The 21,605-nt window shown below is 57.4% G+C and overlaps 3 protein-coding genes across 11 annotated transcripts in view; 1 reads left to right on the plus strand and 2 right to left on the minus strand.

The window, feature by feature from the left end:
* Positions 1-551: 551 nt before the first annotated feature.
* Positions 552-10,436, minus strand: Tada2b (transcriptional adaptor 2B). 2 transcript variants are annotated; one of them, XM_021260319.2, is made up of 3 exons: positions 10,082-10,436; positions 2,735-3,702; positions 552-2,619 (listed from the first exon to the last, which is right to left on the minus strand). In XM_021260319.2, the coding sequence occupies exons 1-3, from the start codon at positions 10,349-10,351 to the stop codon at positions 2,595-2,597; spliced, it is 1,263 nt and encodes a 420-aa protein (XP_021115978.1). In that variant the 5' UTR covers positions 10,352-10,436; the 3' UTR covers positions 552-2,594. The 2 variants fall into 2 exon arrangements, with proteins under 2 accessions (XP_021115978.1, XP_004847388.1); XM_004847331.3 differs by having other exon boundaries at positions 552-3,702; positions 10,082-10,435.
* A 243-nt stretch (positions 10,437-10,679) lies between these two features.
* Positions 10,680-17,949, plus strand: Cfap184 (cilia and flagella associated protein 184). The gene has a single exon (XM_004847332.3). It carries the CDS (start codon positions 10,980-10,982, stop codon positions 12,624-12,626), a length of 1,647 nt encoding a protein of 548 aa, XP_004847389.2. The 5' UTR covers positions 10,680-10,979; the 3' UTR covers positions 12,627-17,949.
* Positions 17,950-18,024: 75 nt separating this feature from the next.
* Positions 18,025-21,605, minus strand: part of Tbc1d14 (TBC1 domain family member 14) — an 89,420-nt gene continuing 85,839 nt past the window's right edge. For all 8 annotated transcript variants that reach the window (XM_087187296.1, XM_004847326.4, XM_087187297.1 and 5 more), the window contains one exon: positions 18,025-20,336. In XM_087187296.1, the coding sequence (XP_087043422.1) occupies positions 20,271-20,336 (66 nt within the window). In that variant the 3' untranslated portion in view covers positions 18,025-20,270. The remainder of the gene's footprint in view (positions 20,337-21,605) is intronic.

A 21,605-nucleotide genomic window follows, 5' to 3' on the forward strand; every position in this document is an offset into this window, starting at 1 on the left:
GGGAAACTCGGTGGGTGCACCAGGTTCTGTGGTCCCTTCCGGCTACACCCCATCCATGCATTCAACCAGCTGCAAGTCAGAAAACTCGAGAAGAACCGGGTCTGTACTGAACAGTCAGGCTTCTTGATACTCCCTAACAGTGCGGTCTGTGTACACAGCGCTCACACTGCCAGGTGTCAGGAGTCATGTGAGGCTGGCAGCAGTTTATGGAGGACTGCATAGGCTCTGCACATCCGCAGCATTGTATGTAAGGGACTTGCACATCCGCCGTTCGGCATCCCTGTGAGTCGGGGTCCCAAGACCAATCTAAGGGTGATCAGCTCAAAGGGGGAAAATTGTCTTTATGGCATGCTTTGGTCACCTGTAGTCACCTAACAGGAAGACATCCGACAATCAGAGCTAAGGGTCTCCTGGCAACCCTCAGGGGTCTGACAGCCACCCGGCCCCCAGGAGGACCTGCTGCTCCCCACACAGGGGACACGGGGCTGGAACATGTGTCTGGGTGTGGGTGTGGGCTCACTCAGATGCAGAAGAAGCAAGCAGCCACAGCGTTTTGTTCTCAACCTCTTTAATATGTAAAAGGACAATAGAAATGGTAGTCAGAGTTGCAGCTTTTAATACATTCTTGGAATGCTGGCCTCCCGGGACCATTACCTTTTTTGACTCAGACAGAGTTAAGTTTGGGAGAGACCTCGTTCTTGGGATTATGGTACCTGATTCATCGTGAGAATCAAATAGAAACATTTCAGGCTGTGAGCTAACAGCAGAGGTAAGGACTGATGTGACAAAACAGCTGGGGCAGGGGACGACAGGCATCCATCCCGGAATTACTTTTCCCTTGTAGCATTACTGTCTCAACATAAATTAATTATACATTCATTGTGGTGTTTTAAAACAGTCAAGCCTAAATAAATTCTTCATACCATCAAAAATATACACACACTACAAACCTGCGTAAGCACAAGGTTTTCACTGAACAGCTCTCGGCCTAGGCCACACACAGGATCCTCTGCTTCTCAAGCTAATGTAGGTCTGGCTATCGCTTTATAGAAAAAATAAGACTAAACCCAACCTCACCAGACTAGGATTCTGGTGGTGTAGAAAGTGAACCGGGGCCCAGATGGCGGAAACCAGTGGTGCTCCACCTTGGGCCCCTGCCCAGCCACTTGCAGGGCTTAAGAAAAGCAGCCGGGCTGCACCCCCAGAAGCCTCGGAATTTCTGACTCGAGGACCACATGGGGCCCAACTGCACCTCTGTCCACCCAGGGCCCGGGACCCTAACTTTGGAAAGCGCTGGCTCAGACAGAGGCTAGCACCAGGCTTCTCGGTGCCTTTCGGGCTCGCCCTGCAGGGGGCAGTGTGGGGCTGGTCCTCAGCAAGACCAGCCCAGCGCTCGCTCAGGCATGGAGACAGGTCCTGGGTCTGGCACAGGGGCGCTTCTCCACAATGCACTTTCCAGCTAAAGCCGTCTGCAGTGTCTGAAATGTCTTATTTAATGCCGAAACACCTACCCTAGGGGACAGAGGATGTAAAAAGAAAAGGCACATAATCAAGTCCTTAGAAATGAGGAGGTGTTTTCATTTTTCTTTCACTTCAGTTTAATGGAACTTTAAGCCCAATTGTTCTGGGTGGTAAACAGGCTCTTGTACCTAAGGAGGCAGGGGCAGGCCGAGCTCGGGAGAAGGGCTGGGTGTGTGGTCCCTCCAGGGTCCCTAGAGCCCGGCCTGAGCAGGAAAGCCCTGAGCTGCAGGAAATGAGAGCTGCTGCAGGTTTAGCAGGAAGGTACCAGGCAGGTCCTAAGAAGGCCTGGCCTCAGGCTCTGTGTTTCTGTCTCTAGATGGAGCCAGGAGCAGCACAGCCGCTCTGAGGCTCATCTGAGTCCCCTGCCCTCCCCAGAGTGCTGTGCACAGCGCCCATGCTCTGCCTGGCTACGCCTTAAGTAACCCACTTAGCTGGGCTAGCACGCTCATGCTTCTTCAGTAGAAAGGGTACTTGCCACTATGATGAAAATCCTGAGGACGCTAACACCAGAACCCAGAACGCTGAGCACGTGGCCATGCACTCTGACACGGGGTCTTCCAAGTAGAATGCACTACAGGTACAGCAGCAGCAGCAGCAGCAGCGGGAACCTGGCGGTCCCCAGTCCTGCATCCCTCCCAGGCCCGCCCTCCGACAGGTGGGGACTGGGATGTGCCGAGGGGGCTGCCGGCGCCCTGGGGGAGGATCTGGTGCTGCAGAGTGCAGTATCGTCTGTGTGCAAACAAGGGCTTCCTAGGTGTCTAGGAGGGGTCCTGGCGGCAGCAGCTGCTGCATGCAGAGGCCCTGCCCAGCCGCCTCCCTTAAAGTGCCACGTGCCCGGGCAGCAGTGGGCTCAGCAGAGGGCGCCAGCAGCAGCCCCACCTGAGAAGAGAGAAGCTGACGGCTTGCTGGCCGGCAAGTGCAGCGCTCCTGGCACCCCCAGCAATAGCTTTTGCACCGAAGGGGCGAAGGCTCACGGGACACAAGGACACCATCCAACCTTGTCACATTCTCCAGACGGAGCCACCGCGCGTCCGTCTCCCCGGATCCACTGTAAGACTGCTGCTATTGCTTCTTCAGAGGACCATGAGAAGACTATACCTTAAAAAAGGAATTCAATTTCTTTAAAAAGGGCAACAGCGGGGAACACCCTCCCCAAGTCCTCTGGCTCCCAGCTGCAGCTGGGCGGCCTCAGGACGCGTCCCTGGATATCCACCCGCTCTCGGTGAGGAAGGTGAGGATCCGCTTCTTCAGGACTTTGTCCAGGTAGCCGGGAAGGCGGCTTTTGGAGGGGATGCCCTGGCGCTTCTGCAGGTGGTCCTTGATGATGATGGTCTTGACTGTCACATAGCGCGCCGGGCTCAGGTTCAGCGAGCTGCACAGCACCTTCTCGCGGTCTGACAGGAGCTCGAAGCCGGGCAGGTTCTCGATGGCCGCGAACTCGCCGTCCTTGCCGTCCTCCTTGGCCCTCTTCGAGCCGGCCAGGCTCTTGTTCTCCTTGCGCCGCTCGCGCTTGTGCCGCGCGGCCTCATACTCGGCTGACTCCTCCATCTTGGTGATGCCGTTGCGCCGGTAGCGCTGCAGCTCGCGGATCTTGGCCCGCAGCATCTTCTCCTTGTGCATGTTCTCGAACAGGTCGTCGAACTCCTTGCACGACATGAACTGGTAGAGCGGCCTGAGCTTCAGGCGCAGCTCCTTCTCCTCCTTGGTGATCTTGCGCTTCAGCGCCTTCTCCTTCTCCTTCTTGTCCTTGCCCAGGAAGGCCGGCACCAGGTTGTAGTCGCGAGCAATGTTCTTGCGGCGCTGCCGCTCCTTGAGCTTGCGCACGTACATGTCCACGTGCGCGCGCTTCAGCTCTATCTCCACGTCGTCGTCGTCGTAGTTCACCGAGAGCCCGCTGATGAGCGTCTCGGCGTCCTGGTCGTACTCGATCTCGTAGTCGTCCCGCAGCGGCATGTAGCCCAGCTGCTGCTGCTCGGCCACTGAGATGTCCAGCGGCGGCAGCGGCGTGGTGAGGCTGGGCGAGAGGGGCCCCCCGCTGGGGCACGTGTGGTCCGTGACGCGGTTGGGGATGGTGTCAGGGATGCAGGCCTTGCCCAGGTTCCCGTGGATGTACATGCTCACATAGTGCTCCATCACCTCCTGGGGGGTCCGGGAGGCGCCCACGTGTGCGGCCATGTCCTCCTAGGCGACAAAAGCCAGCCGTCAGCTTGGTTGCACACACACCCATCCACCTCTGCAGAGGTCTGCCAGGCACTGACTTGTCAGCCCGGCGGCGCACTCCCAGAGACACTGCGTCCCGCCGTCAGGCCCTGACTGCACTGGGGGACCGAGCGCTGCACTGTTCCCCTGGTTCCTCACACAGGACCAGCACCCACACCGGCCGTGCTGCCCTCAGGCCCGCGTGCCCAGGACGCCTGGCCTCGTGTGCAGAAATGCACGGCACACGCGCGAGGCTCGGGTCCCAACCCGGGCAGGGCACCCGGGACGCCGGCTTGGGTGCTGTCCCAGCCTGGTGCTCGTCCCTTTCCTAGGTGGTGACTGCAGGTGACAGTGCACACAGCACCTTCCTGCCCACAAAGCGAACCTCCACTCCACCCCAACTGAGTACATGCCCACTCCTGCAAGAAGGGAGCCCAGAAACAGGCCTATTAATGAGAGGAAACTGTCAACCTCCCTCAATCTTTTCCTTCTGCCAAGAGGCCTCTTCCTTAAAGTCAACCGCCAAAGCCACTTCAGAAAGTAACTGCCCAAAATGCGCACTCATTCACCCGGCCGCCACTTCTCGGTGCCTGCCCCAGCCCCAAGGAGTGGGGTGAGGTGGCCGGCAGGCCCAGGCTCTGCACCGAGGCCCCGGCTGGAAGTCAGGCTGGCTGGTGGTGGAGAGCTGGGTGTGGAGGGGAAGCAGTCCTGGCTCCATGGGCAGAGCCCCCGTGCCGGCCTCCTCCTCTGGGATATACACTCGACGCCAGGGCTGGCCCCCCTGGGCTGGGGGGCCGGGTGACTTAACGGACCAGGTGTGCAGAGCAGCCCCAGGACAAGAGTAAAGGACAGCTTCTGGGCTGGCTGTACTTCCATGATTCCTTCTTTCAAAACCTACCAGCATCCAGTATCTTCACTTTATCCTCCCAGAAACATTGAGAGTGAACAGCAGGCGGGGACTGTTCAGGCTAGGAGCACTGCCCATGCTGCGGGACACGAGCTGGTGGGGGCAGCCAGCCCTGTAAAGGGGGCAGCGGCCCTGCGCCCCTCTGCAAGCTCTTGATGGAAGCATGGTGCACATCCCCAAGCACAGGCGGGAGCAGCCGCCGAGGCACTGACTTCCTGTCTTCCTGCCTGCAGCAGCCACTGGGGCAGAGAAAAGTGCTGGCCACATCTCACCAGCCGGATACAGGCCCTGCCTGCTCCATGCCAGGCATCAGCCCTCACCAGGCCTCAGGGCAGCAGTGCCAGCTTCTGCCCGTGGCTGGGAGGACGACCGCCACCTGAGCTGCAACAGAGCCTCGGAGGCTGGCACCATGCCCGCTTCCCAGCCAGGCTGGGTGCTGGTTTCCCAGCAGCTCACCACGGCGATGCAACTGACTTGGGGTCCCTGTTTAATGCTCTGACTTGGCAGATTCTAAAGGCAGCCCCTCTGTGACACCCTGCGGACAATGTCCTCCACTGGGAAGCATCTATGCAACCTGCAGACATCCTCGCCTTGGTCGGCCAGGCTCCTCCTGTGCCTGCCGGGCCACGGGGTCCATCCCTCCTGGAACTTCCTGGGCCAGGCCACTGCGCACCCTGCAGAGATGTCCTTCGTCCACAGCTGAGTGCCTGAGTGTGTCACGTGACCTCTCTGCCCCTGCTCCTCAGCTGACTGGAGGAAACAGCAGGATCCCCTCCACGGGTCCCCATAACCTCGTGGACCCTCAAAGCTCAGGCCCTCTTCCAGGAAGCCTCAGACCCTGCTTCAGGCCTCCTCCTGCTGCCACCTGGCACCGGGCCCTTCACTTTCAGGATTAAAAATACAGACTACAAGAGGCCAGCGCACCAACAGACAGCACCAGTGCCTCGCCAGGCCTCACAGCTTCAGGGGGGCCAGTCTCGCAGACCCAGAGGACAGAGCTTCCAGTGAGTGGCCAGCTAGCAGGGCTCAGGCTGCCAGGAAGGGGGCGCCCCCCGGTACACAGAGGCCTCCCCGCCCAGGTCCACACTGCCCTCCAGCATGCCCAGGGTACCGAGACCCTGCTGTCCCCTCTCACAGCTGGCTGCAGCCCCAGGCAGGGGCTTTCTCTCCCCAGTGGCTGGGGGCTGGGCACGCGATCTTCCTAGATACCCTGTCCAGCTCCATCCCTTCACAGAAGCCTCCAGACAGACAGGTGCTACCCCAGGCCAGGAGCCACCACCTGCCTGAGTGCCTGAAGACTAAGATGAGAGCACAGGGCCCAGGAGAGCCTCGGTCTGGGAGGACAGGAAAGTCATGAGCCCAAGGGTGGGGACAACTGCACAACAATGGGAATGTGTTTAAGGCCAGGAACCAGACACTGAAACATGGCTAAGGAGATAAACTTTATGTTCGTGTATTTTACCAGTAAAAATAATTAAAAGGATTTGTTTTGCAATACTGTGGGCTAAACCTAGGGACTTTCGCATGCTAGGTACATGCTCTACAACTGAGCCCTTTTCATTTTTATTTTGGGACAGGGTCTCACTAACTTGCCCTGACTGGGCTCAAACTTGGGATCCTCCCGTCTCAGCCTCCCAAGTGCTGTACCTAGGGTTATAGACACACACCACCCTCCCTGGCCACTGACACTATTTGAAGTTTTGAAGTGGTGCATCTGTCACTCCACCTCAGAGGCTCTAAAGAGGGTCCCAGCCTCAGGAGAAGGACATGGGTGTGCGGCACTGCGTGTTCAACTCACCCTTCTGGTGCTGTGCGCACAGTGAAGTCTGGGAACTGAGGCTCTGCACAGCCCTATTCATTCCGGCCGGCTGCGCATCCAGGCTCTTCCATCCCCCACCCCCTCCTTACAGCCATCCCTGCATACCCACTGCTGGCGTGCCACGGCTAGTGACACCTGGGTGAGGAGGGGACCTGTCTCTTGTCCCCAGACTCGCTGGTGAATGACGGCCTTGGGGGCCCGGCACCCCAGCCCCTCACCCTTGGAGCCCATGCTCAGCCCTGCTGCCCCGGGCGAGCCAGGTGTCCCAAAGCAGTGCCTCCTCACCTGCACCAGGAGGAAGATGGACACATCCGCAACACTCCAGCTCCAGGCCTGGCTCCAAGACCCAAGCACCTCTGGCTGGCGCTCGGTCCCCTCGGCCACAGGAGCCCATCCTGAGTCCAGTCTCCGCCAGGCCGCACACACCACTGCCTTCCCACCCCGCTCCACCCAGCAGACTCGGCCACCCGCAGCGCCACCAGTTCACGGACCTCTCAGCCCTCCTGGTGTCAGAGCACAGGGGCTGCCTGCAAGCCCAGCCTGGGTGAACCAAGGGCCACACTGCCCCACCCCAGATGCCACCTACTGGCTGGAAAGGCAACACCACTCACGATGTCCGCCCTGGACCAGGCCTGCACTTCAGTGGGCTCCTGTTGAGGAGTTCACCACCTCACAGCTAGCTGGAGCCCGTCACCACAGGCCCCAGCCCTGTGGAGGAGCTAAAACCTACTGGTCTTCCACGCAAGTCTCAACTTGCTGGAGGTGCAATGCCACACACCTATAATCTCAGCTCTCAGAAGGCTGAGGCAGGGGGCTCTCCTGTGTACAAGGTCAATGTGATCACTAAACCCAGTCTCAAAAAAAAAAAAGTCTCAAACTGTACTGCACTTTTGTCATGTATCCCAGCAGATCTGTGTCCTCCAGCTCTGAAGCACTGCAGACGGGCAGTCTGAAGCCGTCAGTGCCCTGCAGATCTGACTCGTGGGTCACTGTGTGCTGGCCAGATATTCCCTCTTGTTGGCATGTTCTCATTCCCTGGCCCTGGCTGTCGTTGTAAAAACACCTGTGCCCACTCCGCCACACTGATCATCCCCAAACCCCAGCCCCCTGGTTTCGCCCTAGCTACATCCTGTTCCCTCCTGGCCCCACACTATAGGCTGACACATGATCACAACGTTGCCAACTTCAGCAACACTCCCTCCCATGAATCCCACAACTAGCAGTACCATCCCAAGGCCATCTGTCACCATTTGCCACCTGAAATTAGAACTGAGCAGGTCTGCATCATTGTCCCCGATGGCCATGTCCAGTCTCTGGTCCACTCCCTTCGATGGCCAAAGCAGGCACACTCTGGCCCAGGCCAGCCACCTCCGGGCCACATCACTTAATGCTCTTACCCCGAGAGGCCGAGGCCCAGAAACTGCAGTCAAGCCTGGCCCTGTCACGTGCAGCACTGTGGACGCCTGGACAAGCAGCTCAGACTCCTGTAAGTTGAGCATCCACCCCACAGCCTGCTGTGTGGACCACAGATGTGTCCAGGAGGAGCCCAGCACAGAACAGGTGCAGACTAAACAGTCGGAAGCAGCTACTTCTGGGCAGGGACAGAGCCCTATGCACACCCACGGAGCAGGAAAGCCTCAGCGGAAGCAAACAAAAGCCAGAGGGGTAAAGCAGCCAGCCCGAAAGGGCACAGCCAGAGAGGGAAGAACAGAGCCACCTTCTCCTGGTGAGCAGGGACAGCACCTCAGGCCGGCCCTGAACTTCAGATCAGCAGGAAGCAGAGCCCTGCCCGGCCCCGCCCTACTCTAAGGGCACTCAGGCTCCAAGGCCCTTTCCCCTGGGGCCCAGGCTCTACTCCAGCTAAGAGACTCCCTGGCTCCAGCCAGAATCTGCATTTCAGCAAGCACTCTGGGTGGTAAGGGTGGGAAAGTGCTGCTTTAACAAAAAGCCCTCCCCACGCCAGCCCAGATTCTCGCCAGACACCCTGCATGCTTTAGGTCCCGGTGTTGGGACCTGTGTACTTGCCACAGTATGGCAGCGAAGCAGTGTAGATAATGTGGTATTGGACAGGCACAGACCCTGCAGCCAAACCAGTCCATCCCAACTTCCTGCCAGGGTTGCTGAGAAGAGATGTGAAGAGACAGAGACACAGAGCTCAGCTCCGTGCCCCGCTCGGCATTGCTCTGCCCCGACAGCTATTTTCAACTGCTGCTGTGGAGATAAGCCTAAAAGAACGGTGGGGAAGGGAAGTCTTTCTGACCACTGATGTTAGGCAGAGAGATCAGTCACGAGGCACAAGCCACGCCTGGGGGAAGAACATTCCAGGCAGAAGGAATGAAAGATGAGACTAAGACCTTGCAGGGGCCAAGATTAATCTAAGTGGACCTGGAGGCCACCAAGGGCCCACAAGAAGCGATTTATGTTTTAAAGGCTCAGTGATTATGGGTTGTAGAAGATGGGTGAAGCGAGAAAAGCAATCACAAGTGGTCAAGCAAGAGGTCACCGCCGGCCTCCACTAAGGTCACAGGCAGTGTTGGACCCTGCATATTCTGAAGAGGGCTGCTGCTGCTGCACTGACACGCAAGAAGGCTTTCAGGATGGCTCCTGATGTGCAGCCTGAGCAGAGTGGAGCAGTGTGGTGTGACACTGGGTCACCATGGACCATGGCCTTCTGAGAAGGCAGCTTGACATGGAGGGCAGGGTGCGTGCAACAGCACTTGAAGCTCTCAGAAGGCAAGGACGAGGGCTTCTCTCCTTCCGGGCCCTTCAGCTTTGTCTATCTGCACAAGGCAGGCGCCTGACATGCATTAACAAGTAGCATTTGAAGACAAAGTGCGGCAAGGCTTTTGCAGGCTGGTGATCACAATGTTGCAGATTAGGTAAAAATTTGTACAGCCATATCCGCCCTAAGGAGTTGGGAGGAGAAGGAAGCTCCCCGGCTGCAGAGTGGTCCCCCAAGGCTGCTTTCTATGGAGAGTACAGCAAAGGAAATTAAAGCAGCACAAGTTGGGGTGGGGGCACTGCAGAAGAAGTGGCAGCAGGTGACAACCCTGAAATCTAACTGTGCCTGGGAAAACTATGGAAGGATTAGGATCCAGTCTCACTTCCCTGCCTGTCAGAAAGTCTGAAGATGGTCACATAGCCTTGATGATTACGGTGACCGTAACAGACGAAGAATGGAAAGAGTTCTTCGGAGAGCCTTGGAGAAGCACCGGCTTTCTCCCCCCCACAGAGGTCCTGACACACTACCTAGCAGGCCTTTTTTCCCAGCCTGCCTTCCCTACAGAAACCTTCTGACAGATGCAGAGAGCCGGCGACCCAGGCCGCCTCGAGCAGGCGTCTTTGTTCACTACATGCTGGCCACTAGTACATCGTGCCCGGGGTGTTATGACTACCTGCAGGGAACCTGCCCCAGGTCACCTCCCAGGGCTCCCGCAGCCAGCCCCGGAAGGCACCCAGGGCCCCGGGTAGAGGAGGCTCCCGCAGCGCCCTGCCGTCTTGCACTGGGCTCCACGAAGGCCAGCCCCCGTCTCCGCCCGGGCTCGGGGAGGCCGGACGCCCGCTAGAACCTGCACCTGGGCGCCCGCCCCGCCGCCCGGCCCCGCGGCCCGGGTTCAAGGCCCAGCCACGCTCACCCAGTTCCCGAAGCCGAACTGCTCGATGGCGTCCAGCAGCAGCTGCTCCTCACGGCTGGTCCAGCCGCCCTCGGCCTCCGGCCCCCAGAGCGTGAAGCGCCCTCCGTCCACCAGCTGGTAGCCGTGGTAGCGTCTGTGGTGACCGATCTCGGCGCCGGCCGAGAAGCACTCGGGGCACAGTTCGATGTCCTGGCACTCGGTGCAGCGGAAGCGCAGCGGGCTCACCTCGGCCAGGCAGTACACGCAGTACTTCTTGCCCAGCTCCGCCATCTTCCCCCGCTCGCCCGCCGCCCGCACCGCCGCCGCCGCGCCCCCGGCCGTCAGCGCCCCGCCGCCCTCCGGGCCCGCCCCGCTGCCCACGACGCCCGCGCCGCCGCCCGCCGCCGACGCCGACGCCGCCACGGCCGCCCCCACCCAGACGCCCCCGGAGCTGGCCAGCCGGGCTGAGTCCCGCCTCAGCACGCAGGCGCCTTCGGGCCCGGCCCGGCCACCGCCGCCACCGCCGTCGCCGCGCCGCATCGCGCAGGCGCCCCGCGCGCGCCCCCGCCCGGGCACCCGGCCTGCCCCTCTGCGCCTGCGCGCCGCTCTCGCCCGCTGGCGCGCCCGCCGGCGCAGCCGCTACGCCCCGCCCCAGGCCTGGCGAGATAGAAGCGCCGACAGGAAGTTGGACGAGCGTGCTACGCCCCTCAAGGCGCGAGCTCGCACCTGTGTCCAATCAACCGCGCCCGCCCATACGAGGGGCCTCCCATTGGCCTGCTCATGCCGGGAGGCGGGGAGAGGAGGCGGGGCGTCGGGCTAGCACCTGGCCAATGGGAGCATCCACCGCGCGGGCCCCTGGTTGCCCGGGAAACCTAACAGCTTGTGGTCGCTGTACATCGCTGGGTCGGACCCGGCGAAAATGGACAGCCCCTCCGAGCACGCTGGGGACACTGCGAGCGCAGGCGAAGACAAGGACAGCCTGACCTCGCGCCCGACCGAGATCACAGACACCCCTGGCCCCCAAACCCCCACCGAATCCGAGGAGCTGCAGCTCGAGCTGGAGGCGTCGGAGGAGGTAGAGGTGGAGGCTTCGGAGCAAGGCGCCGCCGCAAACGAGCAGCCCGCGGCCCCGGAAGAGCTGGCGGCCACCGAGGCTGCGGGCGAGGACGAGCCCGGAAAGCTGGAGAGGCCGGCCGAGCCCGAATCCGAGCCCAAGGAGCCCGCCGGGGCCGGGGCCGAGGAGTCGGCCAAGCCGCGTTCTGAAGGCGCCTCAGAGGAGGCAGAGGACGAAGAGAAGGGCGAGGCGGAGGAGCCCGTGAGGAAGAAGAAAGCCTCGTTCTGGGCATCGCCGCAGCTGACCACGATCTCCGAGGAGGGGGCGGCGTCCTGGCGGGCAGACCGAGAGCAAGCGAGGCGCGAGGAGAAGGGGACGGACGAGGAGCTCGGGGGCCAGGGTGGGGACGGTCCCCAGCGGAAGAGTGAGAAGGAGCGGATACACTGGAGCCTGGGCAGGGAGGAGGACGAGGAGTGGTCGGAGGAGGTGCAGAAGCTGCAGGAGCAGCAGCTGCGTAGCGAGCTCCTGGAGCAGTACCGCGCCCTGGTGGTGGAGCGCTCCCGCTACCAGCGCTACAACATGTACCTGCAGCAGCAGATCTGCGAGGCGCTGCGTAGGAAGAAGGGCCTGGACTCTGCAGCAGGGCCGCCAGACAAGGGCCCGGAGCCCGGGGCCCCCGAGAAAGAGCAGACGTACTGGCGCTATCTGGCCACGCTGGAGGAGCTGAGAAAGCAGGAGCTGGACGACCTGGAGTGGTACCAGAAGGAGGTGGGTCGGCTGAAGCAGCAGTGCCAGGAGCAGCTGGCCGGGGTGCAGAAGGAGTGGCGCCACTTCCAGGCCACCAAGAAGCAGGTGGTGATGCAGGCCATGGGCAGCTGTCGCATGCGGGGCGGGCGCCAGGCAGCTCTGCGAGAGGTGGAGCAGATCCAGGCCCTGGAAGACAAAAAGGAGGAGGAGATGAGCGCTGTGCGGCTGGAGAACGTGCAGCTGAAGCAGAGCCTGGCGCATTTCAAAACCAGGATGCGGGCCCAGGAGGACTTGGCGGAGGGGCTGCTCCTCATCGACTTCGAACAGCTGAAGATTGAGAACCAGTCCTTCAATGAGAAGGCTGAGGAGCGGACTGAGGAGGTTCTGAAGTTTCGCAGCAAGGTGACCAGCAACGTGCAAATCATATCCCACGCGAAGGAAAAGTTGCACTTCCTGGACATGAGGAACGCGCACAAAAAGATGGAGCTTTTGGGGATCGAGGCTCAGGTGGCCTTGAGAAGGGACATCCTGACCAAGACTAAGCAAGCCCGCGACAGTCTGCGGGTGGACAACCACAGGCTGAATCAGAGGTGTGGGCTACTGGGCCAGGAGTCACTCCTCCGAGACTTGGAGGAGAAGGTGGACAAGACTGAACTGCTCAGCCAGCGCCTGGAGTCCCTGAAGCGCCACCACGCGGGGCTCACTTTGTCCTGCAAAGGCGTGAAGCAGAAGATCAGAGAAGCCAAAGCCTTCCTCCCCTCCTGACCACGCCAGCCCAGCCAACTTTGACCTTCATTCGCTTTTAATCTCCGTTGCTGCCATTCCTTGAGACCTGTTGTACTTGGGACACAACTATATCTTTTTCTCATAATTTTTCAACTTCTGAATTAGTGCTGAGCCCAAACTTGGCTTAGCAGTTTTGTATGGGATTAAGCAAGAGAGGCCTAGAGAGACAAAAATGGGTGATTGAATGTAAATGACTTCTCACAAAAAGCTCTCAAAAATCTTTTCCTAGCTGAGCAATTCTGTAATTTCAAGGATTTAATACTAAAAAAATACTGTTCCCTCTTCTTTATGTAAGGAGATTTTAAAAGCTGAATCAGTGGGCAGGGTACAGAAAAATTCCTGTGTATTAACCAAAGTATTAAATTCTCTTCGTACTACTAAACTGTGTAGTCCTAAATCTCCCTCTCAACTAGAAAGTACATCGCTAATTCCCTTAATCTTATTTTGTACATAATCAGTACTGGGATTATTTTTAAAAATCCAGAAGCTGGGCATGGTGGTACACACCTGTGATCTCAGCCCTCAAGAGGCTGAAGCAGGAGGATTGCAGTGAGTTTGAGGCCAGCCTGAATTACATACCAAGATCTTGTCTCAAAACAAACAAAAAAGTTTGTTTAATAAAATGCAGAAACAGAAGAGGTGATCAACAGGAAAAGGAGCTGATGTTCTATCATCTTCCTCTTCACTGGAGAAAGCTCAGTCTAGTTATAGTAATCAGTAGTGTCTGTTTCTGCCTCACTAACAGTCTTGAGTAGGAATTCAACATTTTCCTGGCTCCTCTGAGGAAATGCACTGATTTTCACACACAAAGACATTTTGTTTTCCGGTTTTCATTTTGGAAAACAAAATGGTGACTGTATTGTTCCACCAGGTGCAAAGAACATGGAGCAGTGACCGCTGCCAGCACAGAAGACGGCCTGTGTGTTTAGCTGGGTGTGGAGCCAGGACAGAGCACCTCCTGTTCCCACACTGAAGTGGGTCAGGAGAAAGACAACCCGCTTTCGGTGCCGAACACTTACCGGATGGCAGAAACCCCACTCTGCAGGTGGCTCAGCCGGCTGTCGGTTACTGGTGCTGTGTCTTTTGCTGACATGGTTTTATTTTCTAGTATATTCTCTCTGAAGTCAATGAAAGTTCAGTTCTTTTTGAATGCCATGGCTTGAATACACTTTTTGTGATACCACATGAACATAATGAGGGGAATAAAAAACCTCTGACTTGGCTTCCATTCTCCCTCTTTCTTGCTATAACTGGCCTTCTACCCTGCCATCGCAGCCCAGGTGAAACACCAAACCACTAGCAAATGGAACTATCTCCCTGTGGCTCGGTTCCCCTGCCGGGGACACTTCCCAGTGAAACTGGCCATGGTGCTCAGGGTCGGGACCAAGCAAGTAGCTTTTGCTGGAATGCTGCCCTTTAGCTCCTGGGTTCACTGCAGCGGAATGTGTATTTTCAGCAGATTTTGACCTGGCAGCGGTTGGCCCCCTGGCCAGCCTGTAACCCGGGGACAGGCAGATCCCTTAGAGCTCCGATGAACGAGAAGTTTGCTGAAACTGGTGTTGCTTTTGGCTGCAAAGCAAGTGAATCCTACAGCAACAACTACACAGTCACCCGTTTTCTCATTACAGAACCTCGTGCTGGAGATGGTACAATTAATTAGAAGAAACTCTTGGGCTGATTACCTCCTAATGTGGTTCTCTAATTAGATTACAAGAGAGTAATCATGAGAGAGACACATTCACAAACTGTTTCAGACATACCTTTGGAGGCAGAATCTGCAGACCCAAGTGCTCTCTATCCCTGAGGTCGCCTCGCACAGCTGTCTGCAGCCCACAGAGGCCGTGTCCAGCCCCACCCAGCAATCAGCCACAGCGAACGTCTCCTGGGCTATCTTGCCCTGCTAAGACCAAGTCCCCGAAAGCCAAGGACTTGTCTCACCCTGGCCAGCAGCCAGCATAGAAAAGTTGCTGAGTTCATACATCAGTGCAGTGCCAAACTCTTCTGTCTTCTGCACAGAAGTGCTCTTTGAGGGCCAGGGAATTAGCTCAGTGGTGCTGTGCCTGCCTTACAAGTGCAAGGTCCTGAGTTTGATCCCCCGCCTCCCCAAAAAAGTGTTCTTTGAATGCCTATAGTGGGTCAGGCATTGCTAAGTCCTATGCTGGGCTGGAAGATAATGACAGGCAGGATGAGGATGGCACTGAGGAGGGCAAGTGGTGAGGCCCAGACTCACAGTCTGGGAAGGGAATGTCGGACCCAGCAGGGACTGCACGACCCAACAAGGCCCACTGCTCCAGCAGGGCTACCGGCAAAGTTAGACTTGGCTGCTGTCCTTGCCCAGGAGTACAGGGCCTGAAAACAAGGAAACACTTTTCCTCTGTAAGCAAAAATCAATTTTGGTGACTTACCCCTGCACTTGAGGCTTCTCAGTCATGCAAGTGGAAAAACATACTCTCTTTCTGCGTAAGTCCCCTGAAACCATGATTTAGGGTTTTGGCATTGAGATGGGGTGCCCGTCCATATAGTAATGTCAGGGCCAATGCACCCCAACTGTGCTCTTGTGATGTGACTGTTCAGACTGCAGCAGAGTGATGAGTCCCCGAACGTTGGGAATGAAAAGGCAGCACGAATCTCCCTCCTCCCAAGAGATCCTCTAGTTCTTACCTAAATAACCAGTGACCATTCGATCCCCGGCACCAAAAAAAAAAAAAAAAAAAACTAGTGACCAAATATGTGTTTGTTGTTTTGGTTTTTTTTTTTTTTTGGTACTAGGGATCGAATTCGGGTCCTTGCGCTTGCGAGGCAGGTGGCAGAACCACTGAGCTAAATCCCCGGCCCAGTATGTGCATATTTTAACAGAGCTACACTCCCCCTATCGTTTGATTGAATGCAGTAGGGACTGAGTCCAGAACTACATCCCCAGCCCTTTGAGACAAGATCTCACTACATTGCCCAAATTGGGCATGAACTTGTGATCCTCCTGCTTCAGCCTCCCAGAGTGCTGGGATTACAAGTTTGGTCCACCGAGCATGAAATGTTTTTAATTTTTTCAATTGATGAGCCTTCTAACATCTCACCCAAAGGCTGCCAATGGCCAATACAAGATGGATCTAGAAGACAAGTCATGGTACGGAGACGCTGGAACCGGGATGACCTGAGACAGAACACTTTGCCTGTCTAAAGGTCACCGTATTCATTTGGGAAACTTTTATTTACAGGATAAACACAGAATATGAAAACATCTCTTCCCTGGGTGATAAAGTCAAGAGGAATTGTTTTCTTTGTGCTTTTCTGTGTTTCTAAATTTTACACAATGACATGTATTTAATTAAGGAGAAATCAGTTATTTTTTAAAATCTAAGTTAGGTGGGGCTGGGTTTTTAGCTCAGTGGCGCCACACCTGCCTGGCAAGCACAAGGCCCTGAGTTCCATCCCTGGTACTGAAATAAATAAGTAAATAAATAAAATGTAAGTTCAAGAGTTAAATAAGATGCTCAGAGTTGGGCTGAGGATTTAGCTCAGTGGTTTCGCCACCTGCTGTGCAAGCGCAAGGAACCGAGTCCGATCCCCGGTACCAAAAAAAAAAAAAAAAGATGCTCAGAGTTTACATGGCAAAGGCAATGCTTCTGGGTTGTTTGTTCTGAGGGGATTTGGGGGTATTTTTTGAGACAGGGTCTCACTGTGCAGTTCAGGCTGATCTTGAACTCACTATATAGCCCAGTCTGGCCTCAAACTCCTGGCGATCCTCCTGCCTCTGCCTCTTGAGTGCTGAGATTTACAGGTGTATGCCACCACACCTGGCTTTTTGTTCCTGGGTTCTTGTGTTACACTTCAAGAAGCCCTCTTATTTCTGTTTAGTCTTCACAAACCAGTGCGTGGCCACTGGGGTCCCCTCGGAAGCTTTGGTTAAAGAAAAGGAAATTGAGGCTTAGAGACTCAGGAAAGTCTCCAGGCAGAGCTGCACCCCATGCTCAGCCTCCAGCCAGGCTACACCCTCAGCTCTGGTTTATTTCTGGTTGGTGCAGTTCCCACCAGGAGCTCCAGGGAGGGAGAGAGACTGAGGAACATCACCAAGACAAACCAAGACTCCGGGGTCCAGCTCAAGGCTTCTACGTCCATGGACAACTGGCTTTGCTGTAATGTCTGGGGAGAAGGCTGCTCCCTCACTCCGAAGCCCCGCCACAGACTTGGCACCTTCAGGGCTTTGGCACTTGGTCCTGGCCCAGCAGGGTGGCTCGCTGGGCTCCAGGCAAGCTATCTGGGAGGTGGGCAGCACTCACCAAGGAGCAGCCACAGGGCAGGAGCCAGGTGCTCTAGGCCTCTCATACTGGGCACTTTACAGTGTGGCCACGTTCCCAGGCAGGCAGGCACGGACCTAGTATCATCTGAAAGGTCCCTGGCACGCTCGGCACCATGTAAAGCAGATGGTTTTGGTTTGTAGCTAGATGTCCCCTGAAGTCTCAGGCAATCAAAGGCCAGGCAGGTGGAAGATGACAGGATAATGGAGGAGCCCTGGAGTCCCATGGCCCTAGTCTGGACCCCAGCTCTGCCACTTCGGGCTACAGGAACCTGAACAAATCGCTTCTCTTGGGACCAGGGATGAGGAGTCTTCCATAGAACTGCTGTGGAGATGAAATGTTCACTGGCTCAGAGCCCAGAGTGGCCGGAGCAGGCAGCCAGTCCTCAGCAAACGTGGCTGCGCCAGCTGCCACCTCACCTCACAGAGTCCTGGTCACAGGGAAGCGGTTCACCTGAGGCAGAGGCAGGCTGGCAGCTGAGGGTCCTGCTGGGGCCAAGACTGCAGCAACCAGCACTCGGCAAACTCCCACATGGTCCTCAGCCTGGAAGTGACAGAGCCGTCTCCTCCTCAGGCTCCTGCCTGTGTAAACTGGAAGAAGACACTTGCCTGCCACTCACCCTGCTGGTTCTCAACGGCCCCTGGCCTCACCCTCACAACGACCCTCGTGAGTGGCGTGGCTTAGGCCGCGCATGGGGAGAAGCCCAGGGAGCCCTGCTGGAGCTGAACCTCGCCGCCTGGCTGCAGGCTGCTGAGAAGTTTCCTGAGGGAATGCGAAGCACCCTTGGCCCAATGGCTGGCACGGAGTAAGTACCGGTTGAGGAACATCTCGATGTACAGCAAGGTGAGGGGTGGCCGACACAGTGAGGGCGGGAGCTGCAGGCAGGGCTGGGCGCCCTCCGATGTGTAAGGGCAGGGCTCAGCTCCGGACGCCTGAGACTGAACCACGCGACCACACTGCCTTTGTGTTCAGCAAGCCCAGCAATGGATGTTACGATCCTGGGGCAGCTCAAGGCTCAAAGTCAAATTTTTGCCATGCTTCAAAGTGAGAATTTCAACTTTAAAACCCAACAACAATGAATGTAACAATTTACATGACTTTTATTTAATAAAACCACATATTTACAATTCAAAAAGTCCTTCTTTGATATACTTTACTAAATAAGATTAAAGGTTACTGTACAAGCAATTAAAACATGGTATGTAGGAAGCGTTACCAGGAGTTTTCTACCAGCAAACTATTCAAAAGTCAAAAACTGCACCTTGGAGGTACACAATGTTCCCAAATGAGACCCCAGGGACCGGCAGAGGGCAAGGTGCTGCCCTGACCGGAAGTCCCAGGGTCACCAAGCAGGGGCAGGAAGTGCACTCGGGCTCTTCAGGGCAGCGTCTCTGCGTCTGTTCCCAGTTTGCCTATACAGTGAGGACACAGACCGTATGCCACCGCCACCGGGCCAGCACTGCTCCGCGCACAGGGCACAGGGACCCGATCCCTGAACAGGCTGCAAAGCCTGGTCTGCACTAAAGATGTGGTCAGTGCTGCAGACTGGCACGGAGTCCTGCTTAAAACACAGTACACAGCCACAGATTTGTGTCAGACAGCTGGACAGGAATCACTACAAGCAGGGCTGGGAACACGGGGAATCGCATCTGGAACAGGCGGCCCGAGGCCGGCTGTGCCTCCTCTGTACAGGCTAAGGAACATCTCTACATACAGTAAGAAAATCTATACATCTTGTAAAGGACAGGAAGCCCATGGCATGGAACACAGCTGAGTACATTTGTGAGGAGGGTGGTGCAGGGCTGGGCACCCCATCTCCCGCAGGCCATGGGCCTGGGCTACATTCAACATCTGATGTCAGGAATGACAGGGTCTGAGGGCAGCGCCCCCTCCAGGCCAGCTGGTATCATGGCGCCCTGCAGCCTCCTGGGAAACTGAAGGGAGATGCAGGGGAGAGGAGATTCCAGGAGCAGGGACGTGGGGTGCAGTGGGATGAGGGCATGGGGATGACCACAGCTCGGCCCTGCCCGAGTGCCATGAGGGGGCAGCGGGTAAAGCCTGCAGCCGCCTGTCTTCCACCCGCCAGGTCCCGTGCCGCGGGCCGCACCACCACCAGCAGAGGGGTCCCCTGGAGATATGGCTGGAGATATGGCTGAGAAGGGCTGTGGCGTGCAGACCACACAGGCACTTGCAAATGACGGCCTTGACCCGGCCTCCCACCCCCAGGGACCAACACCGAGAGTGGATGGGGCAAGCTCACTGGAACCCGCTTCTACAGTACGGGTCTGTCCTTGGGACTAGTGTGGAAAACCTCATTTCTGGCAATCTGGATAATCAAACTTCTTACACAAACTTTCAAAATACTCAAGGAAAGGCTAGAACAAAAACATTTGCCAGTAATTTAGAACAGGAAAGGCTGGTGGTCCGAGAGGAGAACTTGCCAGCGGTGTGGACTGCTTGGCGTGCCTTGGCCTCCCTCCTGACCACAGCTTGTGAAGCGCATCATTTCCAGCCACACTGGGAGGGGAAGCATGGCACTTAGGATGGAGCCAGCCGCTCAGGTGACCAGGGCAGAAGGGACATTCCGCTGGAGCAGAGAGGCCTCCGCTTGACAGTGCTTCCAGGGCTGCACCTGCCACCCCGCGGGAGCAGGGCGTGAGTCGCCCTCTTCTGCCCTCCTCCCCCTCTGGGGGCTGCCGCTGGCTCTGCGGCCGTCTTCTGTGGCCTTCTCTGCGCGCAGCTCCCCCGATCCAGCTTCCCATTGGGGCTGCAGCCAGCCTTCCTGCTTGCTGAGTCAAGGCAGCAGGCCAAGGCCGAGGCAAGCTCAGGTGGACTCGCGGTCATGCCGTCTTTGGTATGTAGGTTTTCGAATGTGACCTCCATCTCTGAAGAGATTACCTCAAAAATTATACCAGCAACTCCTCCCTCATCCAGCAACACCTCAGAGGCCTCCCAAGCGACACTGCTCATGTGCCCTGGCTAAGAAAATCGTACTTTCCAGTGGTTGGCATCACAGTGCCACAATTTAATGAACTTCACTGAAATAAAGGAGAGGGTGGGGTCGGCCACTGACCCGTCTTCAGCCGAGTGGAAAGCACAGCACTGGCCACAGCCGATGCCAGGGCACTGGTCTGCTGAGCTGCTTAAGGCTAAGCCTGGCTTTAATTCTTTCAAAGCGCTTTAGTTTTGTTTGTTTAAGGCCAATTCCAGGGTCAGGACCAAATGTGACAAGAGCCCCCGTTCCGCTCTGTAGCCAGGTGTAGGTCTGGACGCACACGCACACAGTGCCACTGGGACCTGCTTCCGGCAAGGGCGTGCACCTGCAGCCTCAGTGCCTGAGCGACGGGCTCCCCTTCTCCTGCTCCCGGCTGTCCCTCTGCAGCGCAGCCAGCACCTGGAAGCACAGAGCAGACACCTGGGGTAGCGGGGAGTGCAGAGACTGCGGCGCCGCCTACTCGCAGCTCCTGCCACTTTACCTCTTCCTGCCTCCCGGGCTGCCCCAGCCCCACTCCACAGGGATCTCGACGTGGGCAGCGCCCACCTCAACCTACCTCCAGGGCTGGACTCCCTCCACAGCCCGGACTCCCACCCAGCAGCCTGCAGGACACTCCAGCCCTGTCCCTTCACCTCCCCCGGGGGCGTCAGCCCATCGGGTGCCTTTCTGAGTGGCTGATGACTGCCCCCTTCTCTGCTCTCAGAGCACTCCACTCACACCTCTGTGTAACACAGCCGGCTGTGCGGTGACTGCCTGGCAGCACTGCTGACAGCAGAGGCCCCACTTGGGAACTCTGCTCATGCCACACAGAGCGCCTGGGGTGGCAGCGCCCGCTGCCAGGAGGAGCATCTGGGTGGCACCATGCCACACCCAGCCCAGGGATAAGGGGGAAAGCAGAAACACTGTAGGTAAGTTTCAATCAGTTGCCTGGAAGGAGTAAGAGACAAAGGCCCCTCCGCCCCCGTGAGCAGAAACACTCACGTGGCTGGGAAAAGCTCCCAGCGCCCTAAGTTCACACCCAGAATCTGAGAGAACCAGTGGGCCCCACTCCCATGAGCCCAGACTGCACAAAACCACTGCTGCCCGCGCCCTGCTGAACGAACTCCTGTCACTCTGCCACTCGCTGCTACCCAGAAAATGCCCCGCTGTTCGCACAACCCCTCGCCTACTCTCACCACTCTTCCGTTCCTAAGATGAAAGAAGCGAAATGGCAACAGCGGGTCTGATCCTCCCCCTGTGGGCCTGGGGCTGGGGCCGGGGCTGGACCTCAGAGCACATGGAAGCCGCTGGTCCACAGGCTCCAAAGCACAGCCTCAGCCCGCACTGGCCCAGGGTTGGAGAGGCCCTGCTTGGCTCGGTCTCTGCTCTGCACCTTCAAATCCTCATTTTCCAGCAGAGGCCCGTTTCCATGGGCACTGAGTCCACCTTCTCAACAGCCCTGCTGAGATAACTCAGACAACTCCCCCGAGAGCCAGCAGCTCTCCAGAGCACTTCCTGGTGTCATCCAGGGCCACACCCCACAGCCACACTGAGCACTATATAAGAGGGCGGGGCCAGCAGGACACGCCTGGGTGGCCAGACATGCCCAAGGCGAGACACTGAATCACACACTTCCGAAGGGTGAGCTTTTGGTCTTTTTGCTAATATCCAGGATAGATGGCTGAACTG

This window comes from Heterocephalus glaber, unplaced genomic scaffold (assembly GCF_053883595.1).
Source record: "Heterocephalus glaber isolate CG9 unplaced genomic scaffold, H.glaber_assembly_v1.0 deba00001509, whole genome shotgun sequence".
Lineage (NCBI taxonomy): Eukaryota > Metazoa > Chordata > Mammalia > Rodentia > Bathyergidae > Heterocephalus > Heterocephalus glaber.